General features: G+C 39.5%; 1 protein-coding gene across 1 annotated transcript in view; it reads left to right on the forward strand.

The window, feature by feature from the left end:
- The first annotated feature begins 489 nt into the window (after positions 1 to 489).
- Positions 490 to 24,248, forward strand: part of TBC1D8B (TBC1 domain family member 8B) — a 36,755-nt gene continuing 12,996 nt past the window's right edge. Inside the window, exons 1-10 of the mRNA XM_032196175.1 lie at positions 490 to 626; positions 9,481 to 9,591; positions 13,335 to 13,453; positions 14,053 to 14,278; positions 14,766 to 15,006; positions 16,485 to 16,692; positions 18,316 to 18,483; positions 19,723 to 19,872; positions 22,469 to 22,619; positions 23,991 to 24,205. Of these exons, the coding sequence (XP_032052066.1) occupies positions 497 to 626; positions 9,481 to 9,591; positions 13,335 to 13,453; positions 14,053 to 14,278; positions 14,766 to 15,006; positions 16,485 to 16,692; positions 18,316 to 18,483; positions 19,723 to 19,872; positions 22,469 to 22,619; positions 23,991 to 24,205 (1,719 nt within the window). The 5' untranslated portion in view covers positions 490 to 496. The remainder of the gene's footprint in view (positions 627 to 9,480; positions 9,592 to 13,334; positions 13,454 to 14,052; positions 14,279 to 14,765; positions 15,007 to 16,484; positions 16,693 to 18,315; positions 18,484 to 19,722; positions 19,873 to 22,468; positions 22,620 to 23,990; positions 24,206 to 24,248) is intronic.

Genomic DNA, 24,248 nt, shown 5'->3' on the forward strand with positions numbered 1-24,248 from the left:
CATGGCAGGCTGGCAGTGCGTGTCTTGTGGTGGAAGGCTCGGTGCTGACTGGAAAACAAGCACAAGTGCTAAAAATAAATAGATTATAAGCCATGTTCTTTGGCGATGAGTGTTTGGCCAATATTTCTAATGGACTTCTTTGGGTGGTGTGAGGGAAATAAAAAGAAAAATCCCTTCGTGAAGACCGCAGGGGGACGAGCTCCTGCCCCGTGAGGCGAGTCGCCGCCGCCCTCCCGCCAACCTCCCTAACGGCCCGTCAGGCTGCCGCCACAGCAGCCGAGGAGGCGGGCAGCCACGCACTGCCCGACGGGAGTTGTAGTCCCTCAGTCGCTGGCGCCGGGCGGCGGGGCTGCCGCGAGGACTACAACTCCCAGCGTGCCTCGGGGGGCGGCGGCGGCGCTTGGCAGCCGGGCTGTGGACGTGGGAGCGGGAGGCCGGGAAGGCGGCGGGCATGGGCGGCGGCGGCGGCGGGGGGGTGCAGTGAGGGGCCGCCGAGATGTGGCTGAAGCCCGAGGAGGTGCTGCTGAAAAACGCCCTCAAGCTGTGGGTGCTGGAGCGCTCCAACCAGTACTTCGTGCTGCAGAGGCGGCGGGGCTACGGCGAGGAGGGCGGCGGCGGGCTGGCAGGTACTGCCCTGCAACGGGGGGGGTGAGGGGAGAGTCCTGTGGGGAGGGGAAAAAAGGGGAAAAAAAGGGGGAGGGAAGGGTGGGCGAAATGCCTGGGGCTCGGTGCGGGGCCTGCTGGGTGCCCCCCGTGCTGGCAGCGCTGTGAGGGGCCGGCAGATCCGCCTCGGAGGCGAGCTGCTTGGGTGCTTCTGAGCTCGCATTTAAAATGTAAAAAAAAAAATAAAAAATAAGCGTGCGATGTGGTAGAGTGTCTCAGGGGCAGCTGACCAGAAGCTGACAGGGCGCTGACCCCAGTATAATAAACTTTGTTTCATGAGAACTGGAGGTATGGACCAGAGTTTGTGTTTTTAATTATCGGCTGTGTGGCTCCTAACGTGCTGCAGGGACCCCCCGCTGCCACTGAGCCCCCTGTGGTGGGGGAGCTGCTCAGGCTACAGCTGGCTCCTGCCTGGTCTGGTGGCATTGGTCATCGCCCCTTCAAGGAGAAATGCCCCAGGGTATAGCCAGGGTATGGTTCTTGAATGTTTTGCATGAGTCTGGGTTTTCTAGGCTCTCTCTAACTGTGTCATCATAGTGTAAGGTGTTTTAAACATAAGGCGTAGTTGTCTTGTTGAAACATTGGTTTATTCTGCCCAACAGAAAAAAAAAAAAAAAAAAAACAACATCAGTTTGGCTGATGTAATTTCCTATGTAGAAGGAGCCCTCCTGGCTGGAGGAAGGGCATTCCTCGTTGGCATCTGAACCACTTGCAGGGAACAGGGAAAACATAAAAAGAAATCACTGCAAAATCACAGGTTCCCTTTTAGGGGTATCATGATATTCTAGGTAACATCAGGCTTCAACTTAGAATCAAGGGTCATATTTTTCAGCCTTGGAAGACTTGTGGTCGTCAGGCTAGATTGGCCATTCCTGTCCTGGTGTCTTTGGAAAACAAAGCTAGCTGAGTCAGTACAAAGGTTGTCTGGCTGTGTGATAAAATTCACGTAAGAACAGTGATGAAAACGAAACGAGACCTGGAATCAGGTGTTCATTTAAAAGCATCCTTGTAGACTTGCAGCTGGCAAGCAGCTGGGGCCTCCTATTGCCCTTCTGCTGTTGTTGAAGGTGAGATTTCTATTGCTTATCTTCTGTCCTTGATGGCATTTGACAGCATGGAAAAACACTTGAATGAGAGTTCTAGTAGGGTGCCTTCTTGTATGGTGTTGCCCATTGTATTTCTATAACTTCTCTCATTATTTGAGGTTCATTCAGATTTCATCTGTATGTGTTTTTTCAGAGGACAAAATCAAAAATGTTATTGAATTAAAATTGGAAATAAGAAAGATAAGAGAAGTGGAAAATAATATAGCTAGATTTGTGTTTGCAGGTATAAAAATATTCAAGCCTCCTAGGTATAAACTAGCACAACTTGCTATGTCAGGTTTTAATTTTGTATTGCTGTATGTTACTCAAGAAAATTAGCACTTGCTTTAGCAGGAAAACACCAATGAACAGCTATTATCTCATGAGATCATCGCGGATGTGCCAAGTGAAGCCTTTTTCTGGCTTTCCAGAGCAGCGTTTTCCAGCTGGTGTGATGGAAGAGTGGAGGTGCCCAGCAGCCGGAGGGGCAGGGGGTTCCCGGTGAAGGAGGCAGCAGCAGCGCAGGGTGAGGTCTCGCAGAAGAAGGAGCGAGTATTGAGGAAGCAACCAAAAGCAGGTGCGGACCAAGCAGAGAAAAAAGACAGCAGCAGAGACACCTGAAGGAAGGCTGGAATTTGCTGTGCTGGCCTAGGTTTATAAAGGAAACCACGCGTGGATGTGTTTGTATGACCCTTCTGCACTGACACAGCAGGGCCAATTGGTAATCCCTCGGTGACAGAGTTAGCTCTGAGGCTTGTCTCTACTACACACAACGTAGTTGCTAGTTGGCTAGCATGGGTAGAAATGGATGGAAGTGCTTTGTGCTGGTTTTTGCTTAGCCTCGTCTCTCTCTGCTGTTACGCCCCTGCCTGGTTTTCCATTTCATTCTCTTTTCTTTCATAGACCTCACCTAAGGATACAGATACTGTAACCTGTTGGGCTGGTTCTATTTCCTGATAGCTCAGCCCGCAGACTGTCACAAAATGTGTTGTTGTATGTCTGGCAGCGCAGCCGTGTGGCTGTGTCCTCTGCTCCTTCTTTTTTCTGCAGAGCCACCATGGGAGATTTGCTCAGGTTTGCTGGACTGCGTTGGAAATGTCAGAAAACAAATTATTTGTTTTCTGCTTCCATTGCTTTAACTTCTTTTTCTGCTTCAGAGTAGAACACAGCTGTGAGAGGGAAGACACCTGTCAATAAAGTACACAGCTGGAACTGATCTTCCCTGCTTGCTGTTTGTGCTGTGCTTGAAGAAAGGGGGATCCCAAATGCAGGAAAAAGTCCTGACTCTTTGAGTCCTAGTTTTCCTGGAACAATTATTGCCGTCTTGAATCTGTAGAATTCCCCTGCTGATATTCTTGCTTTTTAAAGGATGTAGCTTGTTGTCTGCATCATTGCTAGCTAATTTGCAGGTGTAGGAGTTTGGAGGAAGGGGAGACAGAGCTAGACTTATGTATGTATTCTGGGGAAATTATCTGGTATCTGGCAAAAGGAGCTATGTGAAAGTGTTACGAGTAGTAGGTATCAGTGGCAAGGACCTCATCTCCAGCAGAATTTCCTCTTGAACCAATTAAAAAAAGTACCTGGTAATCTCACAGAAATTCATTTTTGTAGGAACAGCAGGACGGGAGAGGAAACTTTTACTGTTGGCAGGCTTGATATGTAGTAAAGGTGTTTGCATTTCAGAACTTAAAGCTCTGTGCTGTAGAATCACTAAGTATACAGTAATAGAATAAATGGTAGAAATCATTTATACCTGCTAGTGTTTAAGCGGACTGGAGCTTTTGGTTTGGCTTGCTTGCTGCAGGTTTTCCACTGTGATAGGAATTGAGAGGAAAACTTGCTAGATGAATAAAGATCTGGAATGATCTATGCTGCGTTTTTCATTTCAGCAGCTGCAGCAAAGATTATTTTTCAGTGTGTATATTTTGCAAGACAAATAATACTGCTCTGTCACGGAGCGTTTTTACATCTGGGGATGGCAGGTGGCAAAATGATCAGCGTGTACTCTGGTCACTTCCCAAATACTTTCACTTTCCAAATTAGAGGAGCAAGTGCACCCTGGGGCCACAGGAGTAAGCACCCTTGGAAGCATCAAGTCAGACTGCCAGCAGTTACGGAGGCGCTGTGACTTGCTGCAGAATGGAGGGGTTGGTTCTGAGCCTGGAGAGGCAAAACTTGTGCTCCCCACTGGGCATGGGAGCAAAGGGCTGTTGCTAAAGTTCATTTCCTCTGCTTGGCCCCTGCAGAAGGTGCTGTGCTGTTTCAATATTGCAGGAGATTTTGCTCAGCTCCGTATTTAGCTCTGATTGTGTATTGACTTCATATCCATGTTGTACAGCTTTTTAACTGTACAGAAGCAAAGACAAGGAGCTGTGGTATCTGCCAGGCTTTTCTGTGTACCCCCCAAGGAGACCGATGCTTACTTTTCTCAGAGTTGTGCTTCTAATTTCCCTGCTCTCAGGGATATCCGTTGCCACAAGTACTTTTACGTGTGATCTTGAATACACACCTTAGTTTAATGAGTTACCATTGTCTTACCTGAGCCATCTGCTGACCATGATGGACATGAGTTATTGTAAACAGAGATGAAATCTTTTTCACTGCAGGCTTAAACTAACCTGTTTGACATCTCGGTTACCTAAGAACATTTGCATCACAGCCCAGGCTCAGCATTGCGTTAAGCTGAGGTTTCTTGGTCATGAGACCAAGTTCCTTTAGGGAATTAAATAATAATAATAAAAAAAGAGAATTCTGTGCTTAATTTAAAGAAATGGGAAAGAGGGCCTTACTATCAAGTTGGCATTCATGTGTTTTAAATCAAATATATCAAGCCAACGGCTTTTCATGGCTTATATTTGTGTCTTAGTTTGTTTAGCGAAAGCTGGGCCTTTACTTTTTTATTTCCTGAGCCAGAGTGCTCTGTTTGCCACCCTGGAATGAAGCTTTATCCTTCTTTTGTAAGCAAGTATTTCTAGTAGTAGGACTTTGCAGTTTGGGTCTCCTGTGTTGTAATTTGGCAACAGCTCACTCCTGGTGTATGTTTTTCCCCGATACTCCCCCTGGGGACCTTGCAGAAGGTGTGCTGTGCTGCTCTGAAAGCTTTGCTTTCTACAGATCTGCACCTTCTGGTTTTTAAGAGGGATTTCTCAAAGAATGTAGTCCGCTTAAATTTTAGTTGGCATAGTTGAATTCGTCTTCGTGTATCTGGGCAGTGGGTATCAGTTTTGTAGTAAATCTGTGTATTTCACATACTTCGTATATTTCCTGTTGATGTTACTCCTTGCAGCTGTGTCTAGGTATTGCATTGCCTTCAAGTTTTATTTTCCTTTTTAATTTGCAAGTTACTAACAGGTTGACTTTGTGATACAAAAATAACATAAAAAAATCCTGTAAAGTTCATTGATTTTTATTTGTGTTTGTATTTCTTCTAAATGTACAGACTTTAGTTTTCAGGAGGTGGCTGTTTAAAACCCTTTTAAGGTTGCTCCAGGCTTCCTTGCTGTGAGGTGCCCTTGCAGGGAGGGATCCACTGAGTCTGTTCGGGTAGCTCAGGATCATACAGACATCCTGCTCAACTTCTAGCATTTCTCCTTGTTATGTCAATGTAAATAAACGAAGAGTGAGTACTTGGCAGTACGTGGAAGTGTCTGCTGTTCAAAGTCCTTAGGGATATGGGGCTGGCCAGTGTTGTGCTAACAGAGTATCTCTGTTTGTAAGGAGCTCCTACTCATAAATATTTTATGTTCAGTAACACTAGTAATGTAGTAAATCAGGAGACGGGCTGATCCACTTCTAATATCATTAATTATTGACCTCAGAGGTGCTGTTAGGCGGCAGAGGAGAAAACAGGCTTGTGCTAACTTCGCTTCAGAACAATAACACTCTTTTTAGGAAAAGCAAACAGTAGTACTCTCTTGATGTACTTGGTGAAATAAATACCGAAGAACAAGGTAGTGTTGCTCCCAAACTGCAAAATGCCAGCCAGTTATTTTCATGTATATCGGCTTTATTGCCATAAATTGGTACAACTGAGAGCAGAATTCATTGCTAATATGCTTTGGTACATGTCACTGCAGGAAACAGGCCGCGTGAGCTGCTGCTCTGGTACGTTGCTTCATTGTACCACTGAACCATCTGCACTCATCTCTGAAGGTTTGCTTTGGACTACTGAGACTCTTTCTATTTGCTGATATTCTGTTAGCTAATGTTCATATGCTGTCAACTGAGTATTGTAGAAACTTTTGAAAGTAATGCTTCCGTATTTCAAAGCTATTCTATTTTCCTTGCCCTTTTTTATTATTTTGTAGGGTGTTTTACCCCATTTATTTAAGTATCCAGGTTATTTTGTAGTGGTTTGACACAAGTAACTCTGAAATCAAAAATGTTTTCCAAAAGCAGAACCTTTTCTCCTTGTGAATGTGCATCACCTTCCATATCTAGAGCTGAAGTTCTTCCCTGCGTGAGGCTAGAGGATGATGTGGGTGAAATCACCACTGGACACTGCAAGTCTAGCTTAGAGCAGAGGTGGGAGTGTAGATGACCTTCTGAAGGTTTTTGTTAGAGAATGATGTATGCTGGATTTCATTAGCAAGGAATTGGCAAATAGGGCCTGATTTTTCCCCTTGCATCCCTCATGGAGATAATGCTAGTATCTGGGCTGAGCAGTTGCTGATTCTCTTGTTCTCTGTTCCTCTATGTTACAATTAATATCCTTGTCATTGTACAGGTGACTTCTAAATCTTTTCTTGTCTGCAACCCTGGAAATGAATCATTCTTCAGCAAGCTGGTGAGAATGGGGTCAGCAGAGTGCCAGCAAACCGCTCAGCATTGGTCATGCTTGCCTGCGTGGACATGGTTCTTGATTTCCCACGGGAAATAGCAAATAAAGAGAGTGCTTCCTCTGGTGCTTACTGCCCAACAACTTGCAGTTACGGAAACCCTGACTGACAGTACAGTATTCAGAAAAGTTCACAGCTTGTACTTAGAGCACATTCAGGGCTAGGGCAAGAAGAAGGAACTGCCAGTTCCTTGCAATTATGCCGGTGCCCATAGCTGTGAAATTAGCTCATAATGTACCGAGTAGTTATCAGCTGAAGCACAAACCTGTGGTCTGTATCGTGGACGAAGCAGCATTGACTAGCGTACCTGCTGAAATGACCAGTCCCAGCCTGGTGCAGCGTTTTGTGTCCAAATCTGACGACCTTCCTTCCCACAGACGGGAACTTAGGGCGCAGTGAGGAGTGCTGCTCTCTGGTGCGCTGTCGTGAGCATTCGCTCAAGCTCAGCACTTGCATCGACCTCATAAATGGTGACTAATGTCCTGGAACAAAAATTAAATCAGGAAAATTGTAAAAGATGATAAAGTAGCTGCTAAAGCACAGCCATCTTTGAGATGAGCTCAGTGTTCTGACTCATTCAGAAAGGCAAAGGTCTTTGTACAGATCTGAATGTTATCTAGTCAATGTCTGACTTCGGTTAGAAACTACAATAAATGCTACTTACTGTAGTAAGTTACAGGCTATGAACTGCAGACACTACAAGGTGGTATTTTTGATCAAATTTACTGGCCTGTGGGTTTTCTGTGCTTTTTTTTTTATTATTATTCATTCACTTTTTTTTTTTTTTTTTTTTAAGTGAAGGAATGTTGAGGGATTTCTTGAAACAGCAAAAATCCCATGGCTTGCTGTAGCTGAGCAAACCAAGCTACCAGGGCAACTATGAGAAGTTCCCATGACAGTGTTCCCACATCGCCCAATTGAGGAATTCAGGAAAATATTGTTACCAGTAGCTGGCCTCAAGGACAAGGTCTATGTGACTGCTAATCACAAGGGGGTTGTTTTCTTGCAGGTGGGGTTGTTTTCTTGTAGCTGTTTGTCTGAGTGCTTTTGACCAATAATCTTGTGTGAAACACTGTCCACCCCTGTTAAGTTCTCTATAAAAGTTAGGCTATTCGGGCAATAAAATGGAGCATGATCTGACTCTACTGGTGTCTGTCGTGCTTTCGGCCGTGCTTCCTGCAACAAAGGAAAATCATTCTGCAACTTGAATAGCCACAGGGAGATAGGTCACACAGGCTCTGTGCTGAAAATGAATCCTTAGGAAACATGTTCTGAGGACGACTGCCTCAATTTCTCAATTTTGCCTTACTTTGCTTCCTTGTATTCCCACAGTTAATACCGTATATATCCTCCCTCCCTTATATACCTTAATACCCTCCCCATCACTTGAGATGGGATTAATGGCAGGAAAGTGGAATGAAAGGTACCAGAAGCCAGCCTAAAAATTCTGAAATCACTTTTGAGAGACGCAGTTGTAGTAATCTAAATCTAATGCTTCCATAGCATATTAAAGCCTGAATCAGAAGATAACTTTCAGTTTCCATGGAAGGATACCTAGAGGAGCTATAAAGGGATGTACTAACTTTGCAAACAAGCTCTCTACCCTAATAGCAACTCTCAATGAAAAGTTCTGCATCTATGATCCACTTTACAGCATCTCTTTGGGTAGCTGCCTCACTTGCAGGCCTTACTTTTCACTTCTTCTGTAGGAGATTAAAGGGTGTGTGTGATTTCTTTGGCAGCATTGCTTTATTTGAACCTTCCATTTAGGCGGCGATGCTAGAAGGATGCCAAGCATAGGAAATACAGGAAGGAAACATAAGATTAGGTTGCCCGTGTTTTTGTCACTTGTAAAACTTCTTTTTATGAAAATACTTGAGCATCAGGATCCAAAAGCTTATATTTTTTTCTGTATGGATTTTTCTTCTCCTTTTGGAATTCTCCGATCCTTAGATTTAAAATCAACTGTTAAGGTCTCTGAGCTGTCTAACACTTTTATTACTGAGCAGAAAGAATGATTTTGGCTGCCAAGCTAAAATGCATACTCATTTTCTCAGGAAATTTTTTTGAAAGAGAGTATCTCATTTGTCGTGAGAGTTGAAGTGTGTCTCATTAATGGAATTACTATATTTTGATCTGAGCTGGGCTTAATAGGAGCTAATTCAATCTCTAGTGGAAAGGAGGTGACATGGCCATTATATCTGACATTATAATGTATAATGGAATAATGTGCCTTATGAAATATACTGATGCATGGGATGGTAGGATGAAATCTTAGTGTTCCCTACTGAATGTAGGAGTCCTCTGATAGAGCGTTGATAAAGAATGGCAGGCATTTTGTAGGGCAGTACTTAGAGTATGGAATGAGCAGCAGAAGTTCTGTAGGTACAGAACGTATGATACATTTTTCTCGTGTAAAAACAATGGGTGGGATTTGTATAAATCAGACAAAATGGAATTGCGGTTTTCTGAGAACTGTTTCCTTTCTCCGTAAAACAGAACAACAGTAAATGACTAATTACAAGGTAGTTCAATTACTGCTTGTTCTTATTAAAGGCTGGGAACTACCGCGTTCCTTTTCAGGTTACTCTCTGGTTTGCCATGCTGCATGGCTATTACTTCCATACTTCCATGGGTGTCATCTCCAGACCTTCTTCATCCTCAGGTTGTGTTTATAATGGCTTTTGCTGGATGAATGTATCACCACCTCGCAACAAGGTTCCTCTAGGAGCACTTTGGCTTTACTCATTTGTGTTTCTTAATTTCTCAGTGTTTGTTAGAGAATACCTTGTCACTGGGGTAGCGCTCCTGTTCACTAAGAAAGGAGACAGAAGGTGAGTGCATTTCAAGACCTTAGTTTCACCAGGCTGTGTATGTTTTGTTAAATGTTACAGGTCTTCTTGTGGGAACGCTAGATGCAGTGCTGGATTCGACATCCAAAGTGGCTCCTTTTCGCATCCTGCATCAGACACCAGACTCACAAGTCTACTGGTCCATCGCATGTGGTATGTATTATTAGTTAGAAGTGAGTTTGTAAAGTGCAAAATCATGGTACAAAGAATGGTCTCGATTTTTGTGTTGGGTTAATTCTCTCACATCATTATTCATTCCAATGGCATCTAAATGGTTTAAAAATATTTGGTAATGATAGAGTGTTTCTCAGGAGATTGGAAATGAGATTGGCAGTAGTTTATGGTTCCAGTTTTTCAGAATATATCTTCGTATTATAATGTCAGATTGCCTTTTCTGCAGCAGTCTGTGAAGTACCGAGAAACCACTTTGGTGCTTTCTTAGAATAACAGAGGCACAATCTTTTAGTTTGTAAGCTGCGATGGAGCTCTGTAACTTGGCACAGTTCAGGATGACATGGATAAGTTGACACTTCGGAGTACTAAGTGTGCTGTAGGTATGAATAACAGGAATAACAGGAATAGCTTATCTGGATTTTTTTCTACTTTATCTTTGTTTGTAAAAATGAGCTGGGTTCCCAGTCATGGTAGCAGCTGAATTCTTCCTCATATCTGCTGCTCTCAGTGCAAGAAGTTCTTTCTCTTTATGCTATGTTATTAAGCAGTAAGAAATGGAAAAGAAAATTGACCTTGAGTGCAGAGTATGTGATTTTTCATAAAGCATCCTTATTGCTAGTGTGTGTATTTTTTATTTTAATATTGCAGCTTCCCTTGAGAATGAAGTCTTTATACAGGCTGCTTAAATAGTAAGTCTCCAGACAGACTTTCATTCCACAAGCTGAGCGGATGCTTAATTCTTTGCATGCATCGTTTTTTCTTCCTTAGCATGGTCTTGTTTTTACATTGAAAGTAAAATAGTCATATGATCTGATGGTAAATGTCACAATTGATCTATTTCCTAGGCTTATTGAAAATTCTGAAAATACATAGAATTGGAGTTTATATATATATATATATATATATATATATATATATTCATTTTTTTGTAGCTTTCATTTTTTTAAAAATTATTTGTGTTCTTTAAAAAAACAAAAACAAAACCACGCCAGTTAGATTTCAGTGGTCTCCAGGCCTTCTTTTTAGTTGCCTGTGATGAAAGATGAACTTTGTAGGAAAATTTGGAGGTGCTGTTCTGCAAACATGTACGTACTTATATAATTCTACTAGTAAGTGCAATGCTATTGTCACATTGGATTTTGCTGCTATCCTTTTATTATAAATCTTTGTTTCTTCAACTTAAATGAGAAAATGTGCCTTTTCCTATCTTTTTTAATAAAGTTAGCTACTTTCAAAATACAGATTTCTCCTTTTAGATGTGTAGTTCAGTAGTTAACGCATTTCATGCTGTAATGCGAATCTGTTCTTGTTCTGCAAGGACTTATCTTAAGGGCAGTAGTTGGTGAAAGACCTGCTTAATAACAATTTAGTAGAACTCAGTACATGTCACTTAAAAGGGGCAGCATATTAAAGTTGATAGAATTTGAACAGTTTGTGAATTGGCAGTAAATAAAAATTTCTGACTTCTTCTGAAGTCAGAACTAATGGTGACAGGCTATTAAAAAAAATACTTTGATAAGTACATTGGAAATACACTGTAGGGAATTCTAAAAGCATCATGTAAGACCCCTGGGAAAATATTAAGTGTAGTCTTCACTTTAGGACTGGATTTATATAAATTCTATTCTACGTAAGTATACTTTAGAACAAAAGGCTACATAATGTAATTGTACTTGGTGTTAGAAAGCAGGTTATTCCTTCTGTGAAGTGAATAAATTGAAGAGATTAAGAGATTACATTTCTTTCCTGCTTTTACATGTTAAGCGTCTGAAATGGTGCTCCTAAAGCATTTAAATGTTTATTAAAAATTTCATCTTTATTGTGTCACATCTGTTCCTCTGATTCTTGTTCTGACTCAAATAATTGCTCCACATGTGTAGTCTGAGAAAAAGAATTAGCTTTTGAATTCATTGCTGTGTTAATTACTCTTTATATCATTTCTTTGTGATTGCAAATCCAGCATATGTAGCACAGTCTATTTACCTGTATTTAGAACAATTTCTGTTCATTCCCATAGCAGCCTTAATTCTGTGGAGTCCACTGAAAATTGTTCAATTATTCTTTACAAAGTAAATTGAGAAAATAGAAATAGTTAATTCTGCCTTCTTACTTAGGGGTATTGATAGTAAGCAATTGTACTGGCTTTATTTGTGAGCATTCCTTTGAAGGATAAAATAACCAACTTACTTATATTCTAGAATCCCTTTCTTCAATCCTATATAAATTCTTCCCATCCGTTTTCTTCTTCCTGTTTCCCACCATCTGATGGGATGGAAACAACCTCCTGTTTCTAAGGAATTGCCACTGTTGAATTTGCAGGACCACAAAGGTTGTTTCATTAGCACAAGCTCTGCTTTACTGCCTGTTACCACTTCCATAACTTGTATATGAGTTAGTGAAGAGAGTAAGATGAATTATCATAAATATTTCACAGATCGTACAAGTATCTAGTAGGTAAGAGTTTCCCTTTGTATTTGAAACAAACCACGAATCTACTTTTGGGAAGTTCGGGTGAGATAGGTTTTCTTTGCTATGAAATTGCAGTGACATATGGTAAGCGATTGCTATCTGAAACCTAGATTAAAAGCACTATAAAGTGAATAAAGTAACGTAATAAAGTCGGCTTCTCTCTAAGATGTTTGATAACGCAGTATTTATTTTCTTGGAACATTGAATTTTATCTTGGCTATGGTTTGTACATTCCTTATGGTTAGTGATGACAGATTTTTTATGATACTGCTCCCCTTGCATGTGTGTAATGACAGGGAAGAAAACATTCCTTATTCCTGTGTGTTGGAGTCCCAGAGGGTTCAGAAGAGAAACACTGCTAATTTTGGAGGTGCAAAAAAACATTTCAAGGATTATTCATCTTGTATGAATAGATAAGGTTTTTTTTTTTTTTTTTTTTTCCTGGTTCCTGATACCAGATCTTCCATCTGGGATGTAGCTGTGCTTCTGTCCTCTTGCAGAACCCTTTAATTGCATGAAAACATCAAGTTATTTGGAATTACAACACAAGTAGAACTTTGCTGTAGATAGAATGACAAGTGTTTCCTGAATGATGGTTGCTTATATTTTAGTGTGATAGAAATATAATTAAAATATGACTTGATAGAAAATGAGATAAAACCATTACTTACATTGAGCACAACTAACCAGTAATTGTGGTAGGCAGCGTAAATGGTTGTTTCATGTATCCAAAGAGAATTCTCTGCTACCGTCCTGGTCACAGTGATACAGACTTTACATCCTTACACTTCTCAGAAGGGTTTTTGCACCACAGCAAGACCAAGTCTTGAAGTTCTCATGAATTTGGTCTCATGTTTCCCACCTTCTAGGGGAGTGTCCTAGTTACTGAACTGGGAGCGTGCTAAAGATGCTCTGAGGGACTGCTGAGCTAAGGAACTCTCAGTCCAAGTCAGGCTTCAGCACTGAGCCACAAAATGTTGACAAAGCTGAGATGCCTCTGGATGTCAAGGCTAGAAATATAGCTGTATAAAGAGCATGAAAAATAAAAACATGACCGTGCTTCTTTAACGTATACCATATACATTTTTGCTGCACAAAAGAGTTCAGTGGTAGGTTTGTGACTTAGGATTTGAACTCATCTATCTACATTACTCTGTGAACCTGGAATACACTGAGTATTCTGTTGTTTATTATTGTGAATAAACTTATTGAAGTCTTTTCTAATTTTTGTTAATACTAATTTTCTCTTTCAGGAGCCAGCAGAGAAGAGATAACAGAACACTGGGACTGGTTAGAAAACAATGTTATGAACACTTTATCAGTATTTGATTCAAATGAAGATATTACGAGCTTTGTCCAGGGAAAGATAAGAGTAAGTAACAGGCATGCACCACAGTTAGGAAAGGCTAAGTATTTTTTCCCTCTAAATGTTCACAAATAGTATGTTTGCTATAGAATGTCAAAGGACAGCACCATAACGTTGTATACTTCTGAGTGGGAAGTATGTGGCTGTTAACTTCAAGGTGCTCTGTTGTTACTGTTTATCTGCTGGACATAGATTATTTCTTTTTGGTAAATGATACAGCAGATGCCTTTAGATAGTGGTCTGAAACTGATGATACATTACAATAATTTTCATAATGCCTAGGAAGCATATGGGAGGGGTTTTTTTTTGTTTTTTTTTTTTTGAGGTACAATGCTTCACTTTGCATATACTAAATGCTTAGTTTAGGAATTCTTGTGATTAAGTAAAGAAAATACATTATTTTCAGATTGTGTATTTTGTACCTAAGTTGTGTGGGGAAACTCATTGTATATGTCTGAAATAGCACATTTGATTTATAACATGTGTTCTGATTCTCAGACTATTTTTGCAGTTCTTAAATTTGCTATGAGAATGCTCCATTGTATGTATGCAGGTGCATATATGACACTAACCCATGTGGAACCCATGTGGTTCTTTTGTTTTAGGGTTTGATTGCTGAAGAGGGAAAAGGTTCTTTTGTAAAAGAAGAAGATCCTGAGAAGTTTCGTGAGGGTCTTATGAAGTTTGAAAGGTGTTTTGGATTACCAGAGCAGGAGAAGTTGGTTACCTATTACTCATGCAGCTACTGGAAGGGCAGAGTGCCTTGTCAAGGATGGCTGTATCTCAGTACCAACTTCCTTAGCTTTTACTCATTTTTGCTGGGAGCAGAAAGTAAGTAAGCCTGGATGCTAAGCTTAGTCCCTTTATGTTTTGCTATGTATCTTTCAAATTTAGAGTAATCTTATATTCTGAGTAAACTATTTTGCCATGTGAGTAGATGTTATCACAGAATAGAAAAAAACACAAACAAATAATGTAGGGAAATAAATACATTTATGAAACATACTTCAAAATGCCTGTTTTTCTCCCCTCTGTTAGATTCACAAATAAGGCACCAAAGAATGATTCACACCAAAGAGTGGTGTGTCTTTAGTGTTTTTATTTCTACGAGAGTCTTTCTAATTGTATTGCTTTATAGCAACTGTGAGGGGAATCTTTTTTTTTGGCCTTGTGAATTTGTAGCCCTTTCCAAATGGGTTATGATTTAACTGTGTTGCTTAATTGTACTTTATTAGTGCTGTTGACTACCACTGTTCTTTGTTTAGTAGATAGGAGCTAAAGAGAAGTTACTCAAATCTGCCTATATTTGTATTTTCAGTAAAACTTATTATCTCCTGGGATGAAATATCAAAGCTTGAGAAGACTTCCAATGTTATCCTGACAGAGAGCATTCATGTCTGCTCCCGTGGGGAAGATCACTATTTTTCCATGTTTTTGCACATTAATGAAACATTCCTTCTCATGGAGCAGCTGGCGAACTATGCTGTTAGGAGGCTTTTTGACAAAGAGACATTTGAAAATGACCTAGTCCTTCATGACCCCCTGCAGATCACCAAGAGGTAACGTAATTGCTTGTAGCCTGTCTGCTCTGGGCCCAGTGCTTTTTCAAGACAAGCGGGAGGAGAATCCTTGCCTCGGGGAGATAAATAAATGTTGGCAAAGCTCTTAAACAAGTATCTTGTTAAAAACTGGGATCAAAGTAACGTGAGGCATTGTAACTTGTTACTTTGCAGTAGCAGGAACTGATTAAACCTTCAGAACTGGGCTCCTTCTATGCAGTTTACAGTAGTTGAAGTTTTTAAAAGGCATTTTAGAAGCATCTAGAAATAGACACTGCAGTTCCATTCTTGATTTTCTAGCTAGTATCCTGATGAGGAAGGAGAAGGTGGAGAATAAATGATTAAATACACATATGTAGGTAATAACTGCATGGCCTTTCTGCTACAGGATATAGGTGATAAAATTGGTGAGTTATAGGTGGGTGCGTGGCTTTCCTTGTTTATGGCAGTGTTCTAGGCAATGGAGAAGATGTGTATGTCAATAACTGGATGGTTAGAGTCCTTCCTTCTCAAGCAAGATGTGTGGTTATTTCATGTTGTACAATTTGAGGTCTAGTTTCTGTAGAAGTAAATGTTGTCTACTCAAGGAATTATTCAAATTCTCACTCAGATGTTGAAGTGATGATCTGCTAGTTACTGTGAAAAGCAGCCAGGAAAAGCAAGTCTATTGTTATGTAATTTAAATTCACATGAGGGGACTTTGTTGAAAATGTTATCTATACAAATAGAAAATATGATAAAGCATTTTTCTAATAAATTTCAGTCATAACCTGATTTCCAGTAACTCCATTTTACTTGTTCCTAGTTAAAGCCCCTCGCAACTGCAATGTAAAAGGGAAAGGAGGGAAAAAAGCCAAGTCTTTAATTGTATAGTAAATAAAACCTGTTCTAGGTGGTATTTCCTGGGTAATTAATACCTCAATTTGGTAGCAATGCTGGAGAGAGATGGTGCTCTGTGACCAAAATGTTGATTGTGGTTGCTGTTATCTGTGAAGAATTTTTCCATGGCAGATGTCTACAACATGTGCTACATTTCTAGCTAATTGGCCCTCTGTCAAGCAAAAACTTGTTTTAGGTTTAAATGGATTATTTTGATGGGTTGGGAAACAGAGCAGGATTAAGCTAATAATATGTTGTTGGTTTTTTTGTTGTTGTTGTTTGTTTTCTCCATCATGTTTAGGTCCCGATTCAGCAAAGTGCTTCACTGTGTAAGAGCATGCTTGAATCTATTCCTATTTAGTGAAGCATTTAAGTATTTTGTTAAGTGCGTGTATACAGGTTTGGTCCTACATTTTGTTGCCTCTTCAGGCAAAATGCTGAGCCCTCCAGATGGACACCACAGATTATGGGAGAGCATGATGCTTACATAGCCTTTTCCCAAGGTATTTTAACTTTCTTATTTATAAGGTCGTTTAAATATATTTCTTTTTTTTTCTCTCTATTTTCCTCTTTGTTTTTTTATTTTCTCTTTAATCTAGAGGCCTAGAGAGCCGAGCCCACAGTGAGCAGTTCAGTGCATTCTTCAGGCTACCCAAAGAAGAAACTTTGAAGGAAGTTCATGAGTGCTTCTTATGGGTTCCTTTCACTCATTACAACACCCACGGGAAAATGTGCATTTCAGAAAACTACATCTGCTTTGCTAGCCAGGATGGCAGCCTGTGCAGTGTAATCATTCCATTAAGAGAGGTAATGGAAACTACAGTCAGAGCCTGCTTTACCAGACGATTTGCATTTGCGTAGTTTAATGCCAATTTACCAGATTTTTGTTACAATCTGTTTAGTTTATATGATGTCATAATTTCTCCTTACCTTGGATAGTGCATATAGCAATACTGGTTATAGAACTGCTTTCATGTTCCAGCATTGTCCCCTGTGTCTTTTTTGCCTTTTCCATAATTACTCTGATTTCTGTAGAAGAATACAGAATCCAATTTTTTAAATACTTTTTTTGTAAAATAAAAGCCCATGCTAAATTCTTGAGGCTGAGTTAAGGGGAGATTCTCAAGATAGAAAGTAAAGGATTTAAGAGGGTAGATCTTGAAGATGATTGTTCTGCCATGTTATTTTCTTGCCTCTGTGGTGCCGTTCACCTCTTTGCAGTAGTACAGCAGTGCCATCTATTCAAACGTCTAGGAATATCCATTGACAGTCTTCAGTGAGCAAATACCACCACTGTTACAGCTGGTAGTCTCAACAGACTGAATAAGGACCGTATTGTCAAGGGCACAGCGTTCAGAGTATTCTGTAGAGTACTGTAGCTAGCCCGTGGAATAAAGTCTAGGGGAAAAACCCTTCATCCCTGTGCTAACTTCATGTGATCCAGAACATCTCATGTGATTGCCACATTTCAGTCTTTTGGTGTTGGAAGCCTTTCAGCAGCACCTGGACTTGTAATACAATAGCTTAAAAATTAACCAGGCTCTGTAATTGCTCTGTATGCTCTGTGTACACACTGCCAATGTGAGACACCCGACAGTGCAGTGAACAGAGCTGATTTCAGCAATGCATTTGGTGTTCTCCACCCAGACAAGGGACTTTATTTGATCTTCTGTAAATAGTCTTGCAAACAATAGTGACTTCTGTAAGCTGTAAAAAAAAAAAAAAAAAAAAAAAAAAACAACAAAAAAACACAGAAGAGACTGTGTTAAAGGATCTGACTCTAAATGCTCTCATGCAGATTGTCAGGTACTGCAGAGTTGTTTTGTTTCAGCAGTCTTTCATTCTTTGCTTTCAACAATGTAAAAGCATCAGCAATGACAGCCACTCCAGCTATTCACTGTTGTCTTGTAAGAACGTGCATTATTAAAGTGTATTAACTGCTCTAATCTGTAACTGTTCCATTGTGGCAATTAAAAGCAGCTCCAACTGTCATGTTACGACAGCTGTCATTGAAAGGGTATTCTCAGTGGAAATTCCTTCTTGTGAAACTTGATTTGTTTGATTACTTGCAAGAGCCAGGTTTTGTCTGTTTTTGGATGGTAAGAAAAAAACATAACAGCTCCAGCAGATAGAAGGAGGGAAGATACTCAGATACATACCGTACTTACAGCTGAGAGAACCCTTTCAAAGATTTTTTTTTTTTGGTACTCTGTAGAAAAACTATCACAGATCCTATTGTCTTGCCTTGTATTAAAATAGCTCTAAACCACTGAGCTGTAAAGTAGTAAGTTACTTGCATGACTAATTCTATTTGTGCGGTGCTACTGTTGTCATACTACTGTTTCATGTATGTCTATGTTTTTAAGTTTTTTCTTTTAGAAGCAATTTGTTGAGATGAGTTGCATAATTAATATATCCTTGCCTCCGTAGGTCATAGGGGTGGATAAGGCTGATCCAGCCAACAGAGGAGTCAGCATTAGTACCAAAGGAAAAAGAGCTTTTCGTTTCACTGAGGTTAAAGATTTCGAACAGCTTGTCACAAAGCTCCAAATCAAATGCAATGCAACTTCAAATCCACAGCATATCATAAGTACAGAGGTAACTGTTCAGTGAATTCTAATTTCTTACTACCTATTCCTAGGAATTAGGTTTTCTAGTCTTACAATGTCTGCTTCACCTCTAGATTACAGGTTGTCTTTTTCTATTTTTTTTTAAATCACGTTCCCATTTCTTGCTTTCAGACCCTTCACATTAAAGTCTGATATAAAGAGTGATATAAAAATATGTTTTGCTGTGTTTTTGTCAGCTGACTCTTTGAGTCAGAAAGATGATGGAATAATTGTAAGTCTGCTTCTGGATGTGAGGAAAGCTGTGTGTAGTTTCATGCATAAGAAATAAGAAAACAATGACAAAACAGCCCAAGCAAGCATTACTCATTACAGTTTCTGTATCTCTTCCATGAAGGTTTTCTCTTGAGAAAAATGTAATTAGCTGGAGTAGTGTCTAAAATGACGGCTGTAAGAAAATGATCAGTGTCTCAGCAAAGTCTCTACTTCAATTTTTTGCTTCTTATGAGTTAGTAGATGCAAGTGGAGTAATAAAAGCAAAATAGTTTGATACCAGCAGAAATGTTCAGCTAGCAAGGGTACATGTAGCACAACCCTGAGAGACCTGAGTGGTAAGGTCTGCTTCTCAAGGGCATTCCCGTTCAGACCACCTTCTTTTGGGTAATATTTGCATTGTTTTGGCATAGTGTAATGAGTTGTGTAGCTTTGGTTTTAAGGTGAGGAAAAACAAATAACTCAGACAGTGCCCATGTGAACGAGAATGTGTTGAACAATAATGTTGAATGCATTATGTTTTGGTTTCTTTGGCTTTATTTTCTATCAGGTTTTGAAAAGCAATCCAGGTTCTAATGCCGTTTTTGAAATGCTCTTAGCATTTCTGTATAGTTCTATATGGCTCCACTTAAATTAATGTGTTTTTTTTTAACTTGATGGTCCGGCCTCCCTGTCTATTATAATTTTCATAATGAGTTTTTGTCCTTTATAATTAAGTTCTTGGCTGTAGAGATGGATTTTTCAAGTGGAGCCTCCTGATAGCCTGGCTGTGCAGAACAGGGACTGCTGGTTTTCATTTATTTTGGAAGTTTGTTCACGCATATATGAATCGTATGCAAGTCTAAATTTTAAAACTGTGCCTGGTACTGGTAAATTAATACCATAAACAAGGGTAGTCTAGAAACAAAAACAGTTTCTGCTATCAGTACTGCTTCTTGAAGGATTGTTTGGCATTTATAACTACCATTTGTTAATTTTTGTTTATTTATTTATGAAGGTTGCAACTAGTTCTGCCTCTGATAGTCCAAAGGATTTTGATGAGTTACCAGCAAAGACGGGTCAGAGAGATACCAGCAAAACCGTCAGCACAGAAGCCCTAATGACTGTCTACCATCCTCAGGATGCCGAGAATCTAGACTCTAAAATGGTAAGGGATAAAAATGGCCAACAGGCTTTGGAACCTAATTGGAAAGGAGTTAAGTATATTCCAAATGTACTCCAGCAAGGCTTCTGATTTCCTCTGAGGCTTTGCCAATCTTCTTTCATCTGCATGTTCTGTATTTTGAGTCCACAGGGTGCTTCTTCATGGCTCCATTCAATTTTCTGCTCATCTTGTTTAATAATGATATGCCTTATCTTCATGGAACTAATTCCTCTTGCTCTTCCAGCCCCTCAGGGAAGAGTTGGCTGTTTGTTTTGTGATAGCTAACATATTTCATATCTTTCTGAATTGTCAAGGTAGAAAGTCACTACAAATGCTTTGGGAACAAGGAGAATGTTATCAGGAAATTGACTTCATTTCTTCATTGCTTCATTCTGTTTGTACTTCTTTGTAACAAAGTTATGCTCTGGAGATGTTTTTTTTAATTATTATTTTTTCAGTAAGATGTACTCATATTGATTCTCCAAAATGTGTGCAATAAGACACAATATTTATTTTAAAATTAGTCTTTCAGCAAAATAGGGTAAATTCAGATATGGAATTTATGATACCAGAAAATAAACACCCCTTTGGCAGGAATGAAAGCAATACAGGTTTTTAAGTTCTGCTTTTTATAGCACATTGAACAAAAGTGGGCAAAATCTACTTTTCCTTTCTGCAGATCACCTTGAAATGCTTTAGCAATATTAAATCTTACAGCTCCATGTGTAGAAAACGTAGTGGCAGTGTTCACCCTGTCTTAGCACTGAAGCCTCTCATGGGATGTAACACCCGATTGTCAGTTGGCTTTGCTTCAGAGAAATTGAATTGCTTTTTTAGGTGCATAATCAATAGTTTATTAGAAGCCTTATACCTCACAAAGGACCTGTTTCACTGCTGCCAGTGAAACTTTCTACCTCCCTCTATTCTGCAGGTAAATGCCTCTTACTTCAGTTATGTTTGAGTAGGGAATTTTTGCTAGTTTTCCCTCTGAAGCAGGTTTTATGTACATGGCTGGTCCTACTGAAGTTCAGATGCATACACAGTTGTTTTGTATTTTGACAGTAATTGCTATTTTGTAAAATGTTCTCTCTAGTCGATAAATATCTGATTAAATGTTAAACTGATAGGGGCTTAACTGTTTTCAGCTATTAGTTCCCCTCCTTAATCCAAATAGACTTCATTCTCCTGCAGTTTTCCCTGATTATTGATTCTCTCCCGTTGCTATGTGGAGTTCATGCAGATAAACTGAGGAGAGATTTAGAAACTGTGGCAAAACAATGACACTGATGTCATGTCATCCCTCTCTGCTTTCCACCATTTGTACGCACTCCGTTCCAAATCTGTTAACTGGTGTAATGCAACAAAGCGTGATGAATCAGACAAAAGGAGAGTAGCCTGTTTTGCCTGTTGAGCTTCCATGGGATATTATCTCATCTGTGTCAGTGTTACTACATTTTTATTGCTGTTAGCAAGAACAATTCATAAACACATTGAAGTCACGGTATGTTACTTCATCTGAATAACTAAGCAGGTATCTGTGACAGTATGATTTCATCTTGCAAATAATCATATGCTTAACTACCTTGTGCCGTCATGGCCAAATGCTTTTCTCATAGCTTGTTTGTTAGAGCTCTCAAATTAGCACAGAGAAAACTGGAACTACACAAATGATCTGAACCTTCTCCCTATTTTTCTTGGTTGTCTTTTCTACTGCTTTCTCTCAGTTCTGTCTTTTTTTCCTTATTCTATCAACTTGCTCTTTACCAAGAAAATTTTATGCTATTTATGACAAAGCAGGAATAAAAAATGGAGTATAAGGGTACTTTAAAATTGGCCCAAGTTATAATCAGATTTGTGTGTGTGTTTGTATATCATATAAACATATGTATATTTACATGGAAAGAGCTGACAAAGAATCTTAGAAGTACCTCTGTTTTTTTGCCAAAAGAATCATTAAATGTGAATTTGCTTATTTGTTTAAAAATCCAGTTTACTTACATTTATTACCCTTTATTTATTGGATACATTCTCAAGTGGGAAGTAAAGAAAAAGTCTAACTTTCAAGTGACCTGAAGGTGAAGGGGGTTGATTGCTTGGTATCCTAATACATCAGCTAGGAGTCCTCAAGTGAAGTTAAAGAACGAAGATTTATCCGAGTTCAGAAAGCAGTTTGCAGGGATAAAACCTGCTGTGGGTTTTTGTGTTGTTAATTTCAGAGGGATTGCCTCTGTTGAGGTCGTGCCTGCACCTCAATTTGTTGCAGAATGGAGGAGGAATTTGTGGATATTTTGATTGACTTTGCTGTCCTTTGGCACTTACTGTTGGTTCTTGTCAGATGGAATACTGGATTAGGTTTACCTTTTGTCTGGTCTGGTATAGAAATTCTTGTAAGAATTAAGAATGTAAAATATTCTTGTAAGAATATTTTAAAGAATGGTTATGTAGGAGATTCAATTGTATCCCAGACTTAAACTATGCATGGATTACATTTTTGCTCTGATCAGCATCAGCATTCATTTCAGATATCAAACATTAGAGAATCTTCCGGTTTACTTAGTAGTCTTTTTTTTTTTCTTTCTTTTTTTTTTTCTTTTTGTAGTTGAAAGAAAAAATGAAAGAACAGTCCTGGAACATCCTCTTTGTTGAGCGGGGACACGGTGTCAGTATGTTTCGAACAAAGAAGACTCGAGACTTGGTGGTAAGAGGGATCCCGGAGGCCTTACGAGGAGAGCTCTGGCTGCTGTTCTCAGGTATTACCTAGCAAGTATAATTGATTCATTTTGTAGACTCTGCTGTATGAATGTTCTAGTTACTTACTGACAGTAGTATGCCCAAACAAACAAACAAAAAAAACAACTTATTTCCTCTGGCAACTTATCTAGATCTTTCTGAAGAAAGATTTCAAAAGATTTCAAAAGAATAGACAAATTTATTCTGTTCTGCATTGATTCAAACAAAACCTGTTATCTTCTACAACAAACTAAACTAAAAATAGTAAGACTATGAGTTGAAGGGGACAATCAGTTTCAGCAGCGTCTCTGTACTTGCTAAAAAGAAAAGCAAGTTTGCAGGACCATTTTTCAATTGTTTTGGTTTAATCTTTCTGAGATGATAGTGTTCCTAGGCAAAAAAAAAAGTTTTCTATTTGTCTATAGTATCGGTAGCTCTTTGTTATACACTGTTGCTTGGTTGAGAGTGAGAAGTGTACAGGAATTGTGGACTTTGACACACATAAGGGATCTCTTGCCAAAACTCTGAGTATACTTTTGTGGCTTTCTGCTGTAGAACACACCTGTGTCAGAGCACTTAATGTGAGGCAGTGGAGGCCTGGGGAATTAAGGCATTGCTTTAAAAGGTGCTTAAAAGGCACTTCTGTGCACTTGTTATTCCCGTTCACTTAAACACTTACAAAGGTGGTAGCCACTGACAGGTAAGCTGAGTTGATTCAGAAAATGAGCTGCAGATTCTCAGGAGACCTTACCCACTACCTGTACTCATGGTGTTCCCCTGGGCAAAGCATTCCGCTGTTCTAAAGGGTCTGTTTATCGTAACAAATATGTTTTAACCTACTCATTCAGCATACTGCTGTATGGTAGTTCTTTTTGAGGGCGATTGAATGTGGATTTCTTTGCTAGTGTTCTTTGAGTGTTTATGTAGACATGCATGCTTCTGTTACCAGATATCTCTATCTCGGATTGTGTTGACATAAAAGTTATGGAATGAATTAGGTAAATATCAATCCGTTGCCGAGTTTTTTCTAATCTGTCACCAGTTCTACAAAAGGAAAAGTATTTGCCTAAAAACTTAAGCAAAATTGTAGGTGAAAGGAAGCTGCTTTTTCCCTGCAATGAAACAGGAAAAAAAAAAATAAGTCAGTCAACTGTATAATGGATAGTGTCTGGAATATGGAAATAAATTTACTCCAGGCCTTATTTTAGTTTGCTTTTCTATTTTTATTTCATACTGATTGTGTTAATGACAGTAGAATTACTCTGTTACATTACTGCAATAGCAGCTGGAGATATCTTACTAAACACCAGAAATGTTTGTACAAATTGCAGAGAATTATGTACATACTTTATTGTTGCCCTCTAATGCTGTGCAATAACATTTATTGGCAGGTGCTGTAAATGATATGGCATCCAACCCTGGTTATTACACTGAGTTGGTGGAAAAATCCTTAGGAACATGCACGTTAGCTACTGATGAAATCGAACGAGATTTACGTCGTTCCTTGCCTGAGCATCCCGCTTTTCAAAGTGACACAGGAATTTCTGCACTCAGGAGAGTTCTGACAGCTTATGCCTACAGGAATCCCCAAATTGGATATTGTCAGGTACAGCAGTTTTGAGAATCTTAATATTGGTTGTCTGAACATT

The sequence above is a fragment of the Aythya fuligula genome, chromosome 13, assembly GCF_009819795.1.
Source record: "Aythya fuligula isolate bAytFul2 chromosome 13, bAytFul2.pri, whole genome shotgun sequence".
Classification (NCBI taxonomy): Eukaryota; Metazoa; Chordata; class Aves; order Anseriformes; family Anatidae; genus Aythya; species Aythya fuligula.